This window comes from Phyllobates terribilis, unplaced genomic scaffold (genome assembly GCF_046119375.1).
Source record: "Phyllobates terribilis strain yellow unplaced genomic scaffold, ASM4611937v1 Scaffold_29__1_contigs__length_15306474, whole genome shotgun sequence".
NCBI classification, from domain to species: domain Eukaryota; kingdom Metazoa; phylum Chordata; class Amphibia; order Anura; family Dendrobatidae; genus Phyllobates; species Phyllobates terribilis.
Genome location: NW_027362789.1, coordinates 15,133,322 through 15,152,942, shown reverse-complemented (window position 1 = coordinate 15,152,942; position 19,621 = coordinate 15,133,322). Strand labels below are relative to the sequence as shown.

General features: G+C 42.8%; 1 protein-coding gene across 4 annotated transcripts in view; it reads right to left on the bottom strand.

The window, feature by feature from the left end:
- LOC141178647 (uncharacterized) overlaps positions 1–18,588 on the bottom strand; it is a 41,053-nt gene extending 22,465 nt beyond the window's left edge. The window contains exons 1-7 of one of the 4 annotated variants that reach the window (XM_073660540.1): positions 18,191–18,588; positions 12,750–12,944; positions 5,182–5,389; positions 4,873–5,052; positions 2,635–2,758; positions 2,454–2,551; positions 2,165–2,255 (exon numbers count right to left, since the gene is read on the bottom strand). In XM_073660540.1, coding sequence (XP_073516641.1) covers positions 2,165–2,255; positions 2,454–2,551; positions 2,635–2,758; positions 4,873–5,052; positions 5,182–5,259 — 571 coding nt within the window. In that variant the 5' untranslated portion in view covers positions 5,260–5,389; positions 12,750–12,944; positions 18,191–18,588. Of the gene's footprint in view, positions 1–2,164; positions 2,256–2,453; positions 2,552–2,634; positions 2,759–4,872; positions 5,053–5,181; positions 5,390–12,749 lie in introns of all 4 variants that reach the window. The other 3 variants (XM_073660541.1, XM_073660539.1, XM_073660538.1) reach the window with 3 other exon arrangements.
- Between the last annotated feature and the right edge of the window lie 1,033 nt (positions 18,589–19,621).

Sequence of the window (19,621 nt, the reverse complement as noted above, 5' to 3'; positions counted from 1 at the left end):
ACATTAAAAAAAAAAAAAAAATCAAATACTCACCTCCCTTCTCCTCACCTGCTGCCCGCCGCTCGCTGCTCGGCTCCGAACTCCAGCGTTGTCGTTTCTTCCCGCTCAGCGCTCCCTGTGACGGCTCAGGGGAGGGCGCGGTGGAAAGACGTCACCGCGCCCTCTGACCTGAGACGTCACAGGGAGCGCAGAGCAGGAAGACAGCTGATCTGCGGAGGCACGGGGAGAGGTAAGTATCGGGCTGCCGGGGCCCTGAGCAAGCGGCGGAGAAGGGCGGGCGCTGACACCGCTCTCCTCCGCCCATAGCCCAGCGGGGTGCGCGACCGCCAGTGGGCCCCTCTGCCTGCTCAGAGCCCCGGCATTTGCCCGGGTGCTGACGCCGGCCCTGGTCAGCGGCGCCGCGGACCGGCTGAAAAACCCCAACGGCCCGGTCCTGGTCCGCGGACCGGCGGTTGGGGACCTCTGGTTTAAAGGGATTGGTGGATGGATTGTTGGAATATTACAAGGAGTGTTGCATATTGCTGCTTGCATCTTGTTAATATATGTCTTACTAAAACTAGTCTTTTATTGTATCCCATTTTGCATGAGGAAAACCTGCCAGTCATCAGAGAGCAAGGAGAACGCTGTTAACAGACATCCAGTGCTACTGTACACGGACCTCCCAGATGTGACCAGCATTGAGGACCTGGACGGCAAGGGAATGATGACCTTCACCCGCACGCCCCGACCAACCTCACGTCTGAAGATCAGAGCTTTATGATTATATCAACCAACAAGGGGGGATGGACATGCCGCGATAGCCTCGATTGGTAACAAGGGCACTAATTGAGTGAAGACCAATGTCCCTCAGGCTCAAAGCATGACCCTGGGAAAGCACCTCTAATGTTGATAATAACATAATTTTTAGGGGGGAAAATGTAAAGGACATATTGATATTCATGCTATAGCAACTCCATTTTGTCTGCTTGTTTTAAAATCATTTATTATCACTCCTTGCATAACATACATTCTTTCCTTCTTTTCTCTCGCCTCATCTTTCCCACACTAACTTTTCTCACAATAACATTTTGTATTTTGTCAGACATTCCGCTCCTGTTATCTAACTAGTTTAGGCCAGGATTGACCTTGTAAAATTCCATCGTGCTTCGAACTAATATGACCATATATGTGTTTCCGTAATAATTGTACTAACATTGGTCAGCCTGTAGTACTGTAGTATGACTGTAGGTGATTGGCTATTGATATGCTCAAAACAATATAAAATGCTAAGCAAAATAAACGGGATCAGAGATTCTTTGAATCCTCCCAATACACAACATTGTTTTCGTATGGTTTTCTGTGGATTGCAATCAACATAATAATTTGACACTCACTTGGTCAACCGTGAAGGGTTATTGCCCTCCCTCAACAAATCCATGAAACCAGGGCTCGAGCCATGGCCACACATCTCCTGCAGACGTGAATAAATGTATATTACAGCCATCAGCCACGCACAGCTTAGAGATATATCATGGCACAGGTGTAATGTTTTCTGTATAGTTTATCACAATCTGGTTTGAAGTTAGTCGGTTTTAAAAGAAATTGAAAAGTCAGGATTAAGGGTAAATCAGCTGTTATTGTACAGAAATTCACACTTGGCCCTCACTGCACATTTAATATTTTCAATCATAAAAGTTAAGTTAGGTCAGGGAGACTGGACCTGGTCTTGTAGGGACCATATGAGCACATTCAGCAGCACAGAAGGGAGAGAAGGTAGATTCATCCAATAAGATATCAGGGATCTAGGAAGCCAACAGCATCATTACCCTCCGCTTTCTCTTACAGGCCCATCATAATATTTTTCTTCAAGTGATTTTCTCACTTGTCAGCACATTCTACATACGCTGTCATTTTACTTTGTAGTTTACAGATCTGGGCAGGTAACGGTCAGCATCTCCTAATCCCAGGGGGTAGGTGGATCCTCCAGGTTGTAAGTTCTATGGAAAAGGTCTTTCAATGTTCAAAGCCATTCAAACAGTTTTGGGTGGAAGAGAATGTTGTGGTCTAGAGGCAAAATGGTGATCACACGATTGTGATACGGCCGGACTACACCACTGATAAAGCAGCCACAGACGGTGACTGAGAAGAATCTGTGACTTCTCTGCATTTAGTGGTTACTACTCACCTGGGTAGTCATATGTAGGAATCTCCTCCTTACACCGCTTATCACCCCTCATGTATGTCTCTGTAGTATTAATATGGGTCAGATCTTCACCCTGAAACAAATATTATAAAAGTCACAGACAGATGGAGAAGTCACATCTATGATCAGCTCTAATCCTGCCATCTCCACCGTTCTCATTACACAAGTATAAAACATATAATACTGGTGGATAAAACAAGACTGAGCACAAGACCTTCACAACCGTCTACACATCATAGGGGAGATCACATGACACCTTCTCTCCATCTACCTGATGATCCTGAGGAAAATTGGGATCTTCTTGTTTACAGTCCCGTGGAAGAAGAGGATGGGGACAACTCTCTGGTGTTGTCCTCTTACTGGATAGATCTGGAGGAAACACATACAGGGACTGAATTCATTCTTTACATACAGATAATTATAGGCTGTGTGTATTTAGTCCTGTCTATTACCTGGTGATGTGAGGGGCTGGGGAACCTCCATCATGACGTCCTTGTACAGATCTTTGTGTCCTTCTAAATACTCCCACTCCTCCATGGAGAAATAGACAGCGACATCCTGACACCTTATAGGAACCTGACACATACAATGATACCTATCAAAAAACCCGGCACTCAGAGAGATAAGTAAGATAATGTATTTTTAATCAAGTGAGTACAAAATAAATATCAGACGTTTCGGTCCCTTAGGACCTTCATCAGTGTACTACAAAGTAAAATGACAAACAAAAACAAAATTAGATACAAAAAGTGGTCAAATTTCAGTAGTATATATATAAAGACAAAGTTTACATGGATACGTTTGTTTCATCCGAAATATAAATCTACCTTCTTGAGATACGACATGGAGGGAGGGAGAGATTTGGGAGGGAGTTTGGTTGGATGTCCCGTGAGAGATAAAAGAGGAAAAAGTAACATACCGGAGTAGAGGTCATGCGAGTGGACGATTTCCACTAAGGAGCTGTAAGGGAGAGGTGACTGGATTAATAGTGACCCATGTGAAGTTGAAGTAAGACGTATATAAACTAGAGCAAACCTGAAATGGAAGCTGTAACAGTAAAGCTGTAATGTCCAAGAGGTATGGAGAGTCTTGTAAAGGAGACTAAAGAAGAAGAAAGGACACAATGATGAAGGAGGTATGTATATAGCTTCCCCCAAGAAAGAAGTATATGGTGGGAAGCAAGTACCTGTGGCTCTCAGTCATGTGGAGTGTCCTCAGGAGACGCGGAATCCACCGCTAGTCAGGGGGGGAGGAGATCTCCAAGGTATACCCCTTGTATTTATATAGGAGAGGGAGAAGTGGTGAGAATCGCCGCAGGCGTGTGCGTACGAGAGGAGACCCGAAACCGGAAGTGACGCGACGTGTGCGTCATGGGGTCCGTGGTCAGCACCTGACCACGGACCCCATGACGCACACGTCGCGTCACTTCCGGTTTCGGGTCTCCTCTCGTACGCACACGCCTGCGGCGATTCTCACCACTTGATGATGAAGGAGGTATGTATATAGCTTCCCCCAAGAAAGAAGTATATGGTGGGAAGCAAGTACCTGTGGCTCTCAGTCATGTGGAGTGTCCTCAGGAGACGCGGAATCCACCGCTAGTCAGGGGGGGAGGAGATCTCCAAGGTATACCCCTTGTATTTATATAGGAGAGGGAGAAGTGGTGAGAATCGCCGCAGGCGTGTGCGTACGAGAGGAGACCCGAAACCGGAAGTGACGCGACGTGTGCGTCATGGGGTCCGTGGTCAGCACCTGACCACGGACCCCATGACGCACACGTCGCGTCACTTCCGGTTTCGGGTCTCCTCTCGTACGCACACGCCTGCGGCGATTCTCACCACTTCTCCCTCTCCTATATAAATACAAGGGGTATACCTTGGAGATCTCCTCCCCCCCTGACTAGCGGTGGATTCCGCGTCTCCTGAGGACACTCCACATGACTGAGAGCCACAGGTACTTGCTTCCCACCATATACTTCTTTCTTGGGGGAAGCTATATACATAGCTCCTTCATCATTGTGTCCTTTCTTCTTCTTTAGTCTCCTTTACAAGACTCTCCATACCTCTTGGACATTACAGCTTTACTGTTACAGCTTCCATTTCAGGTTTGCTCTAGTTTATATATGTCTTACTTCAACTTCACATGGGTCACTATTAATCCAGTCACCTCTCCCTTACAGCTCCTTAGTGGAAATCGTCCACTCGCATGACCTCTACTCCGGTATGTTACTTTTTCCTCTTTTATCTCTCACGGGACATCCAACCAAACTCCCTCCCAAATCTCTCCCTCCCTCCATGTCGTATCTCAAGAAGGTAGATTTATATTTCGGATGAAACAAACGTATCCATGTAAACTTTGTCTTTATATATATACTACTGAAATTTGACCACTTTTTGTATCTAATTTTGTTTTTGTTTGTCATTTTACTTTGTAGTACACTGATGAAGGTCCTAAGGGACCGAAACGTCTGATATTTATTTTGTACTCACTTGATTAAAAATACATTATCTTACTTATCTCTCTGAGTGCCGGGTTTTTTGATAGACTTCATTCTGGTTTGGTACCTTACCCGTAGCACCTATAACAATCAGGAGGTGCGATAGTTTTTTGTATAGACATACAATGATACCGTCATCCCCCCGATCCCTTCATAGCGTTACTGTATAATGTCCCAGCATTCCCAGCAGTGTCACCTCTCCAGTCAGCAGCTCAATCATCTTGTAGGTGAGTTCTAGGATCTTCTGGTCATTGATGTCCTCATGTATCAGGGGGTGAGGTGGAGGCTCTGTGATTGGGCTCAGGGATCTTCCCCATCCCTCAGACACAGGGTCCTGACAGCGCTCTCTGGAGGTCTTCTTCACTACTGTGTAATTCTGGTTATAGAGAGACACATTAATAAATCTCACTACAGACATTTCCAGAGTCCTCACCTCTCCAGTTCTGTCCATCTGTTATTCCCATAGATAAGAATGATGTAATGTGACGTCATCAGAATCTCTCACCTCTCCAGTAAGCCGGAAGAGGATCTCTAGGGTGAGGTGTAATATTTTCTCAGCCATCTTGTCTCTGTCCATATCCATCTTTGATGCGTAATTCAGGAAAATTCTCTTATATAGAAGATATTCACTAAGAGGATCCGATATTGTAGAGACCAGAATGAGAAGATGATGAGCCGATGTAACATCATAAAAATCCTGTGTAATACAGTTACTGGGAATAATAAGGGGAACACATGAAGAGATTATTGTACAGTATTTAGATTCCTTTACATCTACTAATAAAACCAACAGTGGTGTGAAAAAGTGTTCGCCCCTTTCCTGATTTCTTATTCTTTCACACTTAAATGTTTCAGATCACAAAAGAAATTTAAATATTAGACAAAGATAACACAAGTAAACACAAAATGCAGTTTTTAAATGAAGGTCTTTATTATTAAGGGAAAAAGAAATCCAAACCTACAGAGCCCTGTGTGAAAAAGTGATTGCCCCCCCAACTCCCCATTAATCTTTGGGAAGCGGAGTTCAATTTCGCTAGCCATATAGAGGCCTGATTACTGCCACACTTGTTCTCAATCAAGGAATCACTTAAATAGAACCTGCCTAAAAAAGTAAAGTAGACTAAAAGATCCTCAAAAGCTAGCCATCATGCTGCGATCCAAAGAAATTCAGGAACAAATGAGAAACAAAGTAATTGGGATCTGTCAGTCTGGAAAAGGTTATAAAGCCATTTCTAAAGCTTTGACACGCCAGCGAACCACAGTGAGAGCCATTATTCACAAATAGCAAAAAACATGGAACAGTGGTGAATGTTCCCAGTAGTGGCCTGCCGATCAAAATTACCCCAAGAGTGCAGCGACGACTCATCCAAGAGCTCACAAAAGACCCCACAACAACATCCAAAAAACTACAGACCTCACTTGCCTCAGTTAAGGTCAATGTTCATGACTCCACCATAAGAAAGAGATTGGGCAAAAATGGAAACTCCCAGAACTGGAAGTTGACCCGACATCACCGATGTCCCAGTCTCAATGATTGACTGGGCTGTGGGCGAAGTTTCATCACTTCATAGCCCAGCATCTCGTGGGCTTGCGGCACTCTGTTAATGAAAGCAGTGAAGAGAGAGCGCACACGATGCTGGGCTGTGACATGTGGTGAAACGCTGCCCACAGCCCAGTCAATCAATTCCGGAACTTGACGTGAAGTCACCAGACATCAGAGGCAACTGCAGCCGGGGGTCACATGATGGTGCTAAGAGGACAACGATAGCGCCGCTCACAGGCACATTTGGAAACACAAGGTATTTGAAGAAAGCCTTATTTCCTAGGTTTAAATCCATCTGACAACTACACATTGCAGTGGATAACCTCTTTAATGTGACCATCTCTTAATGTTTTGATACACATGTCCAACTGTTCAATGTTTCAGTACTGTAAGATGGCCGCCGGACAGGTGTGACGTGCAGAAGTAGTGCTGTTGCTTTAAAAGCATTCAGCAACTATTAGAAGTAACAGAATCACAGGAGACAGGAAGTGTTGTGCTCCAGAAGCATCCAGCAACTAGAGGGGTTAACACAGTCACAGGAGAAGGGGAGTGTTTTAGCAGAGCCCCAGGGGGATTGTGGGGAAGTTGTTTACTGTCTGTCCAGAGCCAAAGAGAAAGGTGGCTTATGATCTGTATCTGTATCTGTATCTCACAGAAGGCAAGAAAACAGAATTCAGGTCAGGAGGGAAGCTAAACACAGGTCAGATAGACTCCCTGAGCTAACAGTGTGGAGTATTGTCGACCAGGAAGATAAGGACTGGAAGGAATCCTGTCATAGGGATCGTCTCCCTCATCAAACCCCCCCCCCCCCCGCTCCATGCAGGATAAAGAATGCTGTGTACAATTGAGTCCTTGTGAAGGAAAAGCCTGTGGTTGTGTATGCATTTAAACTGTGCTGTACTGTGCTACAGGATAATAGACTGTGTACTGCTGTGCTGCAAAGAAGATTGTACTGTTATTACTGGAGCCTGTTGCTCAAAGAGACATGTACATTGCATTGGCCATGCCTCATTAAATGTTACTGTTCTACCGTTTATGAGGACTCTTTCAAATGTGTCTGGTCAGCAATTTAATCTGTCCTGTGCCTCAGAGAAGCTGCAGCCTATGGTCGCCCGGAATAACTGTTCCCCCAGAATTCCAACGAATTCATTTAATCGGTCTCGCCCCTATCTGAGCTTAGGCGGCGTGCATGTAACACAGGTGCTTGAGGGGAGATATATATCATCGAGGTTGGTAGCTTTGGTGATGTAAGCCTTGGAAAGCAGACTCAAGGACAGATAGTGCTGAGGGTTAATAGGGCATATCAGGGCCGAGTTTACGAGCAGTCAAAGAGTGGGGCTCACATAGTCCCAGCTGGGGGTGTGGCAGATAAAATGAAGACCAAGTGTCTCATTCAGTATCTGTGACTGGAACTGTGGAGACCTCCAGGCTGTTTGCTAAAGGACACTGACCCGAGTAGGCGAACCCACAGCACTGTCTGAACTATTTACTTTCTGTTTTTCACTGTGTCGGAAAAGGGCGTCTTTTTGTTAGCTTATGCTGAGTGGTTTATGAAGTTCTAATAAACTAGCCTGGACATTTTAATGAAACTGGTGCCTTCCTCAACCGCAGCTGAGTGAGTAGAAACCCTACAGAACTTTTTGCACAACTTGCTGTTCTCTAACAAGGAGCTTAATGGCAAAATTCACAACAAGTGTTTGATCCATGAATCGCCCAAAAAATTTAGGCGTTAGAATTGAAGCAGGATGTTTTTAGATGAAAGTGGTCACTGAGCTTTGAGTGTCACAGAGTGTCATCATCAGCAGGTTGCAATAGAGATACAGAGAGAGTGGAAAAGTCACAGAAAGGCAGAGAAGTGGACATTCTTTGGCCACACTCCACACTGATGACTGCTTCATTGTGAACAATGCCTTTCGGAACTGGATGATGAACGCCACACAACTGCAGGCACATTTAAGGGAGGTGAGAGGCACCCAAGTGTCATGTCAGACCATTCGAAACAGTTTACATCAGTGTGGTCTGCTAGGGTACCTGACCACACCACCAGGCACAGGCGTCATCGACTTGCATGGACCAGGTAGCATCTACGCTGGACGAGGGAACAGTGGACTTCAGTGCTGTTCATTGGTTAAAATCGATTCATGCTGAGCAGAAATGATGGCTGTCAACGATGTTGGAGACATCAAAGAGAGTGCTATCCATCAGCGACTGTTGTCGCCAGTGAGGGTTTTGTTACAGTGTGGGCAGGTGTGTCTAGTCAATACAGAACTGCCCTACCAAACCAAACAGCCAAAGAATAGGTGGAAAAGATCTATAAATGCCCTAGCGTTTCCCTCTCTATCAGCACACCTACCTAACGTGGAGGTTGGCACCCTGTCCTGCGCAATGGCGCCCCCACTCATCGGCGGCGGTCCCTGACTATATGTCCCTATGACACCTCTATTTCAAAGAAAGGAGTTAAGGACATATGCTTATTCAGGCCATTCGGGTGTACCGTTCTGAGGTTGAAAATCCAACGGGTCTACCTCTGTAAAATCGACCTATCCCAGTTACCTCCTTTCACGGGAGATGTAATTTTCTTGACCCCCATAAATAGGATCTTCCTTACATCCCCGTGATGCAGTAGGTTGATGTGATTAGCGACCAGTGTGTCTCTTTTATTCCATATATCTCGTATATGTTTCCCCACCTTCCTACGAAATTCTCTTCTTGTTTTTCAACATACGCCACCACACACTCACATGTGCCGTTATAGATGATGCCTTTAGTGCGACAATTTATGAAGTGCCGAATGGAGTACCTGATACCAGTAACATTGCTTCTGAACTCTGCCTGACTGGATCGATTCACACATCTTACATCTTACCCCACATGTGAAACACCCTTTGATTCCTCTGTCCAACCAAGTTGGGGTGGTTCTCAGCTGATACTGGCTACGCACTAGTCTATCCCTCAAAGATTTACCTTTTCGGTATGTGATTTGTGGGTAAGGTGTGATCTCATTATCCATGTCTGTGTCCATCTTTAATGCTCCTTTGGAGGATTGATCTAATCTCCTCCTCTCTATTGCAATATCTCATGACGAATCGTGTAGTTTCACTTTGATCGGGTTTTTTAAGGCCTCGTTGTATGCCTCCCTCAAGGCTATTTCGGGGTAACCTCTGTCTTTAAACCTTATCTTGAGGTCATCTGCCTGCTTCTTGAAGGACCGCAAGGTAGAGCAATTCTGGTGCATTCTTAAATATTGTCTCTTGGGGATTTCCCTCCTGAGGGGCGCCGGATGGTTGCTCTCCCACTTCAGGAGGGAATTTGTGGCCGCTTCTTTCCTAAGGGTCTTAGTGATAATTTCACCCTTGGAATTGATCTCAATTTTAATGTCCAAAAAGGCCAGGCTAGATGAATTCAACTCATACATAAAATGTAACCCAATATTGTTGACATTGAGTTTCTTGACAAAATCCTTGAACGTCTCCTCAGTGCCCTTCCAGATGACAAAGATATCATCAATGTAGCGGAGCCACATGATAATACTCTCCTCAGGGCACTGCGAAGTGTCACCAAAAACAATAGTTTCCTCCCACTAGCCCAGGAGCAGGTTGGCATACGATGGTGCACACGGACTGCCTATCGCGGTGCCACTGAGCTGGTGGAAGTACTCCTTATTGAATAAAAATAAATTTTTGATCAGGCAGAATTCCAGTGCTTTCATCACGGACTGGTTATGTCTCTCGTACTGTCACCCCCTGGTACTCAAATACCGCGTCCAGAACGATCTGATCTATAAAACTGTCACACTAGTTAACCCCTTCAGTGAACAGTGTAAAAAATAAAAAAGGTGGCAAAAAACTATGGTTTTTCATGAAGCCGCCAAAAAAGTGAAATAAAACACCATCAAAAAGTTAAATTTAAATTAAAATTGTATCACAAAAAACATCATCTTGTCACGCAAAAAGCAAGCTGTAATACAGCTCCGTCAGCAGAGAAGAAAAAAAATATAGCTGTCAAAATATAGCGATGCAAAAATGATTAATTTTCTATAAAATTGTTATTATTGTGTAAAAGCGCCAAAACATAAAAATGATATAATTGTAGTATCGCTGTAATCATACTGAACAGAAGAATAAAGCTGCCTTTTAGCACACGCGGAACAAGATAAAAAAATCCAAACAATTGCTTGTTTTTGTTCATTCTGCCTCCCAAAAATCGGAATAGAAAGCGATCAAAAAATGTTATGTGCCCGAAAATGGTACCAATAAAAACATCAACTCGTCCCGCAAAAAGCAAGCCCTTAAATGACTCTGTAGGCAGAGATAATGAAAAATTATAGCTCTAAAAAAAAAAAGGATCTTTTAGTGTGTGACAGCAGCCAAACATAAAAAACAATATAAATCTGGTATCGCTGTAATCGCACCGACCCATAGAATAAAGTCGTCTAATCATTTATACCACATGAGGAATGGCATAAAAAATAAATAAAAACTATTCTTCACCTGCTGTTGATTTGTTCATTCTTCCTCCCAAAGATCGCAATAAGGCTTGGCGCACATTTATCCTGCGCTCTACGCTGAGCGCTTACATCAGGGTTTCCGTGTAGATCTCTGAAATATGTGATTCAGATGGAACCCCCGGTGGAAGATTCCCTATAATAGGGCAGATTAAGACACTGTGGACTCAATTCTGTCCTATGATTTGGCAGTGTCCATATTTTTAAGCGTGCATAAAAGCGCAATAGACCAAAGTTTTGTGTACTTCTGAAAAAAAGACAACGCTAAACACAGACGAGATGGAGTCCACAGTAACTCTGCTGCCTCATTATAGTGAATGGGTTTTATCTGAATCATGTCACTCAGAGATTTACAGTGGGGGGAAATAATTATTTGATCCCTTGCTGTTTTTGTAAGCTTGCCCACTGACAAAGACATGAACAGTCTATAATTTTAAGGGTAGGTTAATTTTAACATTGAGAGATAGAGTATCCATAAAAAATCCAAGAAAATCACATTGTATAAATTAGATAAATTTATTTGCATTTTGCAGTGAGAAATAAGTATTTGATCTCCTACAAACCATTATGAGTTCTGATTCCTACAGACCAGTTAGACGCTCCTAATCAACTCATTACCTGCATTAAAGACAGCTGTCTTATATAGTCACCTGAAAAAGACTACTATCCACAGACTTAATTAATCAGTCAGACTCTAACCTCTACAAAATGGGCAAGACCAAAGAGCTTTCTGAGGATGTCAGGGACAAGATTATAGACCTGCACAAAGCTGGAATGGGCTACAAAACCATAAGTAAGACGCTGGGTGAGAACGAGACAACTGTTGGTGCAATAGTAAGACAATGTAAGAAATACAAAATGACTGTCAATCGACATCGATCTGGGGCACCATGCAAAATCTCACCTCGTGGGGTATCTTTGATCATGAGGAAGGTGAGAGATCAGGCTATACACTACACGAGCTGGAACTTGTTAATGATCTCAAGGCACCTGGGACTACAGTCACCAAGAAAACCATTTGTAACAGATTACACCTTAAAGGTTTAAAATCCTGCAGTGCCCTCAAGGTCCCCCTGCTCAGCAAGGCACATGTGCAGGCTTGTCTGAATTTTGTCAATGAACACCTGGATGATTCTGTGAGTTATTGGGATAAGGTGCTATGGTCAGATGAGACAAAAATTGAGCTCTTTGGCATTAACTCAACTCGCCATGTTTGGAGGAAGAAGAAGAATGAGTAAAACCCTAAGAACATCGTCCCAACCGTGAAGCATGGTGGGGGAAACATTATAGTTTGAGGGTGCTTTTCTGCAAAGGGGACAAGATGACTTCACCTTACTGAAAGGAAGATAGATGGGTTCATGTCCCATAGAAAACTTATGGAGGGAGTTGAAGCTCTGAGTTGCCAAGCAACAGCCTCAAAATCTTAATGATTTAGAGATGACCTGCAAAGAGGAGTGGACCAAAATTCCTCCTGACATGTGCGCAAACCTCATCATCAACTACAAACAACGTCTGACTGCTGTGCTTGCCAACAAGGGTTTTTCACCAAGTATTAAGTGTTGTTTGCCAGAGGGATCAAATACTTATTTCTCACTGCCAAATGCAAAAAAATATCTAATTTATACAATGTGATTTTCTTGATTTTTTTGTATATTCCATTTCTTAATGTTAAAATTAACCTACCCTTAAAATTATAGACTGTTCATGTCTCTGTCAGTGGGCAAACTTGCAAAAACAGCAAGGGATCAAATAATTATTTCCCCCACTGTAGATGGAAACCCCAATGTAAGTGCTCAGCGTAGAGCGCAGGATAAATGTGATCGAAAATGTTATGTAAAATGTTTTCAAAAAATGCTTCAATTCAATCTACAAAAAATGCAAGTCCCCGCTCAGGTGCGTCTTCTGTCAATGGAAATATATGGGGCTTCCACGTTACTGGTAGTACAAAGACTCTGCAAAAGCCTGTGCTAAACAATTATAGATGGCTCTGTAGGAGTTATAATATATATGTGAATACATTGTGTACCTCTTGTTACCCTATCACAGCACTAGTTGTATTTTGTCGACTTGGATTTAGTCTCTACCAACCATATATGTGGTGGCGGCTCTAGAGGTGGAGGTTAATCGCCTCCAAGATTTCGTCCGAATATCCCTCATCCTATGAAATTCTGTGCCTCAACACGTCCGATTATCCACCACACTTTTATCCTTCAGATGGAACCTGAAAATACATCTCTTTAACCACTTCGCGCCAGAGCCTGTTTTTGCCTTCGTGACCGGGCCAATTTTTTCAATTCTGACCACTGCCAGTTTATGAAGTAATTACCCTGGAACGCTTCAACGTATTCCCCTGATTCTGAGATTGTTTTTTCGTGACATATTGTACTTCATGATAGTGGTAAAATTTCTTCGATATCACTTGTGTTTATTTGTGAAAAAATCGGAAATTTGGCGAAAATTTTGAAAATTTTGCAATTTTCAAACTTTGAATTTTCATGCCCTTAAATCAGAGAGATATGTCACACAAAATAGTTAATAAATAACATTTCCCACATGTCTACTTTACATCAGCACAATTTTGGAACCCAAATTTTTTTTTGTTAGGGAGCTATAAGGGTTAAAAGTTGACCAGCGATTTCTCATTTTTCCAACAAAATTTACAAAACCATTTTTTTAGGGACCACATCACATTTGAAGTCACTTTGAGGGGTCTTTATGACAGAAAATACCCAAAAGTGACACCATTCTAAAAACTGCACCCCTCAAGGTGCTCAAAACCACATTCAAGAACTTTATTAACCCTTCAGGTGATTCACAGGAATTTTTGGAATGTGGAAGAAAAAAATTAACATTTAACTTTTTTCACAAAAATGTTACTTTAGACCCAATTTTTTTATTTTTACAGGGGTAACATGAAAAAATGGACCCCAAATTTTTTTGTGCAATTTCTCTTGAGCGTGCTGATACCCCATATGTGAGGGAAAACCACTGTTTGGGTGCACGGCAGGGTTCGGAAGGGAAGGAGCGCCATTAGACTTTTTGAATGTAAAATTTGTCTGAATAATTAGCGGACGCCATGTTGCGTTTGGAGAGCTCCTGATGTGCCTAAACAGTGGAAACCCCCCACAAGTGCCACCATTTTGGAAACTAGACCCCTTAGGGAACTTATCTAGATGTGTGGTGAGCACCTTGAACCCCAAGGTGCTTCACAGAAGTTTATAATATTGAGCTGTAAAAATAAAATTTTCACATTTTTCCCACAAAACCGTTTTTCATCCCTTAATTTTGCATTATCATAAGGGTAATAGGATAAATTGCACCATGAAATTTGTTATGCAATTTCTCCTGAACACGCTGATACCCCATATGTGGAGGCAAATTACTGTTTGGGCACATGGCAGGGTTTGAAAGGGAAGGAGCGCCATTTGACTTTTTGAATGTAAAATTTGTTTGAATAATTAGCGGACGCCGTGTCACATTTGGGGAGCCCCTAATGTGCCTAAACTGTGGAAACCCCCCACAAGTGCCACCATTTTGGAAACTATACCCCTTAGGGAACTTATCTAGATGTGTGGTGAGCACCTTGCACCCCCAGCTGCTTCACAGAAGTTTATAATATTGAGCCGTAAAAATAAAATTTTCACATTTTTCCCATAAAAAATGTTTTTCATTCCCTAATTTTGCATTATCATAAGGGTAACAGGATAAATTGCACCATGAAATTTGTTGTACAATTTCTCCTGAGTACGCCGATACCCCATATGTGGGGGAAAACCACTGCTTTGGTGTACGGCAGGGTTCGGAAGAGAAAGAAGCGCTATGTTGGCTGGGATAGGCAGCAGACACCATGTCACATTTGAAGAGTCGCTGACATGCCAAAACAGCAGAAACCCCCACAAGTGACCCCATTTTGTAAACTACACCTCTCAAGGAATTCATCTAGGGAAGTAGTGAGCATTTTTTAATTTTTAAATTTATACCATTGGGCAGTGAAAAAAGCATAATTATATTTTTACCACAAAAAAATGTTTTACCCTCAGATTTTACATTTTCACACAGGGTAATGGGTAAAAATGGTGCCAAAATGTGTCACACAATTTCTTCTAAAAGTGTCAATACCCCATATGTGGCTGTATCGTACCACTTAGCCATACGGTGAGATTTGAGGGGGAAGGAGCGCTATTTGACAATTGGAGAACAAATTATTGTAGAAAAGGCATTTGGATTTGGGAGCACAAAATTTTCTGAATTTCTTTTGGGGGGCAAGGACCATTTTGCTTTTCCAGAGCCTTTCTGCTACCAGTAACTTGGAAGTCCCTTATATTTTTAACAGATGATGGACCTGAGTGGGGACTAGCTTTTTTTGAGGACTGAGTTGAAGCTTTTATTGGGAACATTTTACGTAACATTTATCCGGCGCTCTAGGCTGAGCACTTACATCGGGGTTTCCATCTAATTTTCCAAGTGATGTAATTCAGATGAAACCCCTGCAGGATCCATTCACTGTAATGAGGCAGCAGAGTTACTCTGGACACCGTCTGGCCTCTGTGTAGCGGTGTCCTTTTTTTCAGAAGTGCACAAAACTGTGGCCAACCGCACTTTTATGCACGCCTAAAACAAATGACACCGTGGGATCCCAGGCTAGACGGCATCCACAGTGGCCTATATCTGCCTCATTACAGGGAATCTTCCATCATGGGTTCTGGCTGAATCACGTATTTCAGAGATTTACACGGAAACTCTGGTGTAAGTGCTCAGCGCAGAGCACAGGATAAATGTGAGCAGAGCCTTACTGGGATCTTTGGGAGACATAATAAACAAATCAGTAGCAGGTGAATAATATTTGTTTTATTTATTTTTTATGCCGTTCCTAGTGTGATATAACTGATTAGATTACTTTATTCTTCGGGTCGGTGCGATTACAGAGATACCAGATTTATATCGGGTTTTTATGACTGACAGCTGTCACACACTAAAATACGCTTTTTTTGCAAAATCTAGTTTTTGCATCACCATATTTTGAGAGCTATAATTTTTCGATAGAGTCATGTGATGGCTTGTTTTTTGCGGGACGAGTTGAAATTTTTATTGGAACCATTTTTGGGCACGTGACATTTTTTGATCGCTTTCTATTCCGTTTTTTGGGAGGTAAAGTTAACAAAAACAAACACTTCAGGAATTGTTTTTTGAGTTTTTTTTTATGCCGTTCTGCGTGTGGTAAAAGTGATCAGGCAGCGTTATTCTTCGGGTCAGTACGTTTACAGCGATACTACACTTACTGTATTTTTTTCATGTTTTGGCGCTTTTACACAATGAAACAATTTTATAGAAAAAAAATATTTTTTTTGCATTGCTTTATTCTGAGCGCTATAACTTTTTTATTTTTTGGCTGATGGAGCTGTATGGCGGCTTTTTTTTGCGGAACAAGATGACGTTTTCAGTGGTACCATTTTTATTTCTATTCTGCTTTTTGATCGCATTTTTTTCCACTTTTTGTTTGGCGATATGATGAAAAAGCATATTTTTTTGCTTCGTTTTTTATTTATTTTTATTACGGTGTGCACAGAAGGAGTTAATTAGTGAGACAGTTTTATAGCTCGGGTTGTTTCGGACGCGGCGATACCAAATATGTGTACTTTTTTTGGTTTTGTAATAATTTACGGATTTATTGGTTTAATATTTTATTTATTTATTTTTATTTATTTTGTGATTTTTTTTTTTAATAGTTTAAAAACTTTTTTTTTACTTTTTTTTACATTTTTACTTAGTCCCTGTATGGGACATTAATTTTTATTTTTCTGATCACTGATCTCATGTAATGTAATACACATATATTACATTATATGAGATCTTCACTGACTGTTTCAGTCAGAGTCTCCTGTCTGACTTCAGCTACATACAGGCTGAAGTCAGACAGGAAGGACACCATATATGGCAGAGCTGGAGGCGGTCATGTGACCTCCAGCTGCCATAGCAACCCCAGGTCCTCAAACGAAACGGAGGTCTTCGGAGGTAAGTAAGACGACCCCCTCTCTTCCTGCTGTCTCCTATATGCCGTGATCACTATAGATCACAGCATATAGAAGACAGCAAAGGGTTAACATCACTGGGACCTGATCTAATCAGGTCCCGATGATGTACCCTGTCAGAGTTAACGCTCTGCACCGGAATCGCAGTGCTTGCAGGACCCTGGGGGTCCTGAGCACTGCGAGACCACCCACCGTTTTTAAACGTCGGCACTGCACAGAGCCCGGCAAGCGCCGACGTTTATCTACAGTGGGCGGTCGGGAACCGGTTAAACAAGCTTACAGCCTGCCATGACCTTGCTTGCTGCCACCTCAACAACACCGGAGCTACTGCAATCCCCCCAACCTACTGTCTCCTTCCCCACCATCCAGTAAAATGTAAGCCCACAAGGGCAGGGTCCTCTTCCCTCCGTACCAGTCTATCATTGTTAGTTTGTTTACTGTAAGTGATATCTGTATTTTGTATGTAACCCCTCCTTATGTACAGCACCATGGAATCAATGGAGCTATATAAATAATAATAATAATAATTTTGTATTTGTGTAGCATAACCTTAGCAACTAGCCGTGATGGATTTTGAATGAGACCAAATATCTTTATTTCTGGAGTCTTCATAAGATTCCATATGGTCCCACTCGGGGGAGACATTAAAAAATGAACTGACCCTACTAACAGATATGTGGTGCTCATACATGCACTATGCACTTTATATTTATATGTATGAAGTAATCATATAGTTAGTGTTTATTAGATATTTCTCCATATGGATCTATATATGTATTTTCACATCTGGCATAAACTACAAGTAAAACTTTTTTACCTGTTACTTGTTCATTTGCAGTAGATTTCCCTTTTTTAATTCTGGTTTTGTTTTTAATTGTTGTCTTTTTAATATATGTTCAATAACATAATTATTATAGTTTGTGTATGGGAGTTGTTCGTCTTCGGCTTTTTATAACATTATGTGAAGCACCTGTGTGTTCCAGGTGCTCACCACAAAACTAGATAAATTCCTTGAGGGGTCTAGCTTCAAAAATGGTGTCCCTTGTGGGGGGTTGCCACTGTATAGGCACATCAGGGGATCTGGAAACCCGACATGGGGTACGCTCTCGAGTCCAGACATTTTTGCATACAAAAAGTCAAGTGATCTCCTTCCCTTCCGAGCCCTGCCGTACACCCAAACAGAAGTTTCCCTACAACAAATGGGATATCGGCTTACTCAGGAAAAATTGCACAACAAATTGTATGATGCACTTTCTCCTGTTACCCTTTTGAAAATGCAAAATTTGGGGGTAAAGTAAGATTTTTGTGGGAAAAAGTAACATTTTAATTTTTTCCCTTTGCCATTGCTTTAATTCTTCACACACTGGTCAGAATTGAAAAAAGTGACCTGTAAGGAAGGTGAAACAGACTCTGGGGTGAAAGGGTTAATAAGACTTACAAGTGGAACCGGTCCAGAAAGCAGAAGATCCAGCAAGTATCTGCCACATATTCCTGCAAATCCCCCGAATGTCATCACTAGCATCTACATTACTGTGCTGGAGCTAGGAGAGGAATAATGGCGTTGTGTGAGGACTTCTCTGGGCTTCTGTCCTTCATCCTGCAGTCGTCTGAATGGATCTAATGTGGACGGGAACCAGCTAAGCCGCATTCTGTCCACAACTGTTACCTCACTGTTCACACCACACAGAGACCCCAAAAGAGTCTCCGTGCTGAAGGGGTTAATGCCCCCTGCACCCAGTAATGGGGGTCTCCACATACCTCCACCTGCAGAGCCGCCACCACATATATGGCTGTTCTGTGCACACAGGACCTGTGATGAGGTCACAGGAGGGGAGGAGTCAGGGGTCACATGATCAGGGGCCTCAGTGGATGCACAGTGTGAACAGTGCGGCTCCTGTACAGTGATATCCGGAGTGAAGACGCTACATGGAGACGTCTCCGCAGTCAGTGACATTTCCGGCATTATTTGCCCCTCACTACTGGCACAATTACCCCGCGCCGCCTTTTCTACAGTTTTATGTGTGAATGTAACGTGGGATTTTCCTGCTTGGAGACAAATAGACGACACATGAGGTGATTATCACCAGTTACCGGACGTCTACTATATGGCAGCATATGATTGTGCTATCCACCTCATACCAGGAGCTAAAAGGCCGAAATCTAGTTTGTTTAACCCTTTCCAGGGAGGGCGGCCTTGATAGACTATATTCAGAAGAGTCCGGCTGAGGGCAGAGACAGATGGCCGTACTTCTCCTGCGAGGATCGCCTCGAACCTCATACTGGCCGACACCTCTCCTGACCTGAGCTTGACAGCTGCAAAGAAATCCATCATGCTGTCATGTTCAGGTCAGGAGAGGTGCGGGCCAGTCAATTCAGTGCGATGCGATCCTCGCACGAGTTATACGGCAGTGTGTCTCTGCCCTAAGGGTCATATACGGCCATCCACCTCTCCAGTTGTAGTGGGGGTTTTTACTTGTTAAAAAAAGGATGGAGAGTAGCATCCGTGCTTGAATTTTAGAGAGATTAATAAAATCACGGTTCACAATCCCTGTCCTTTGCCCCTTATACCGGACCTGTTTAAGCAATTATCTGGAGCTAAATGGTTTTCCAAACTTGACTTGAGAGGGGCATATAACTTTATACTCATACATCAGGGTGACGAACGGAAGACCGCATTCATTAGGCCCAGTGTCATTTTAAAAATTTGGTGATGCCATTTGGGTTAAGCAATGCACCTTCAGTCTTTTAAAATATCATAATATTTTTTGCTCACTAGTGGGTAGACTTGTGGTGATTTACCTGTATGACATATTGATTTATTCACATACTCTGGAGGAGCATCACAAGCATGTCAGAGAGTTTCTTCAGG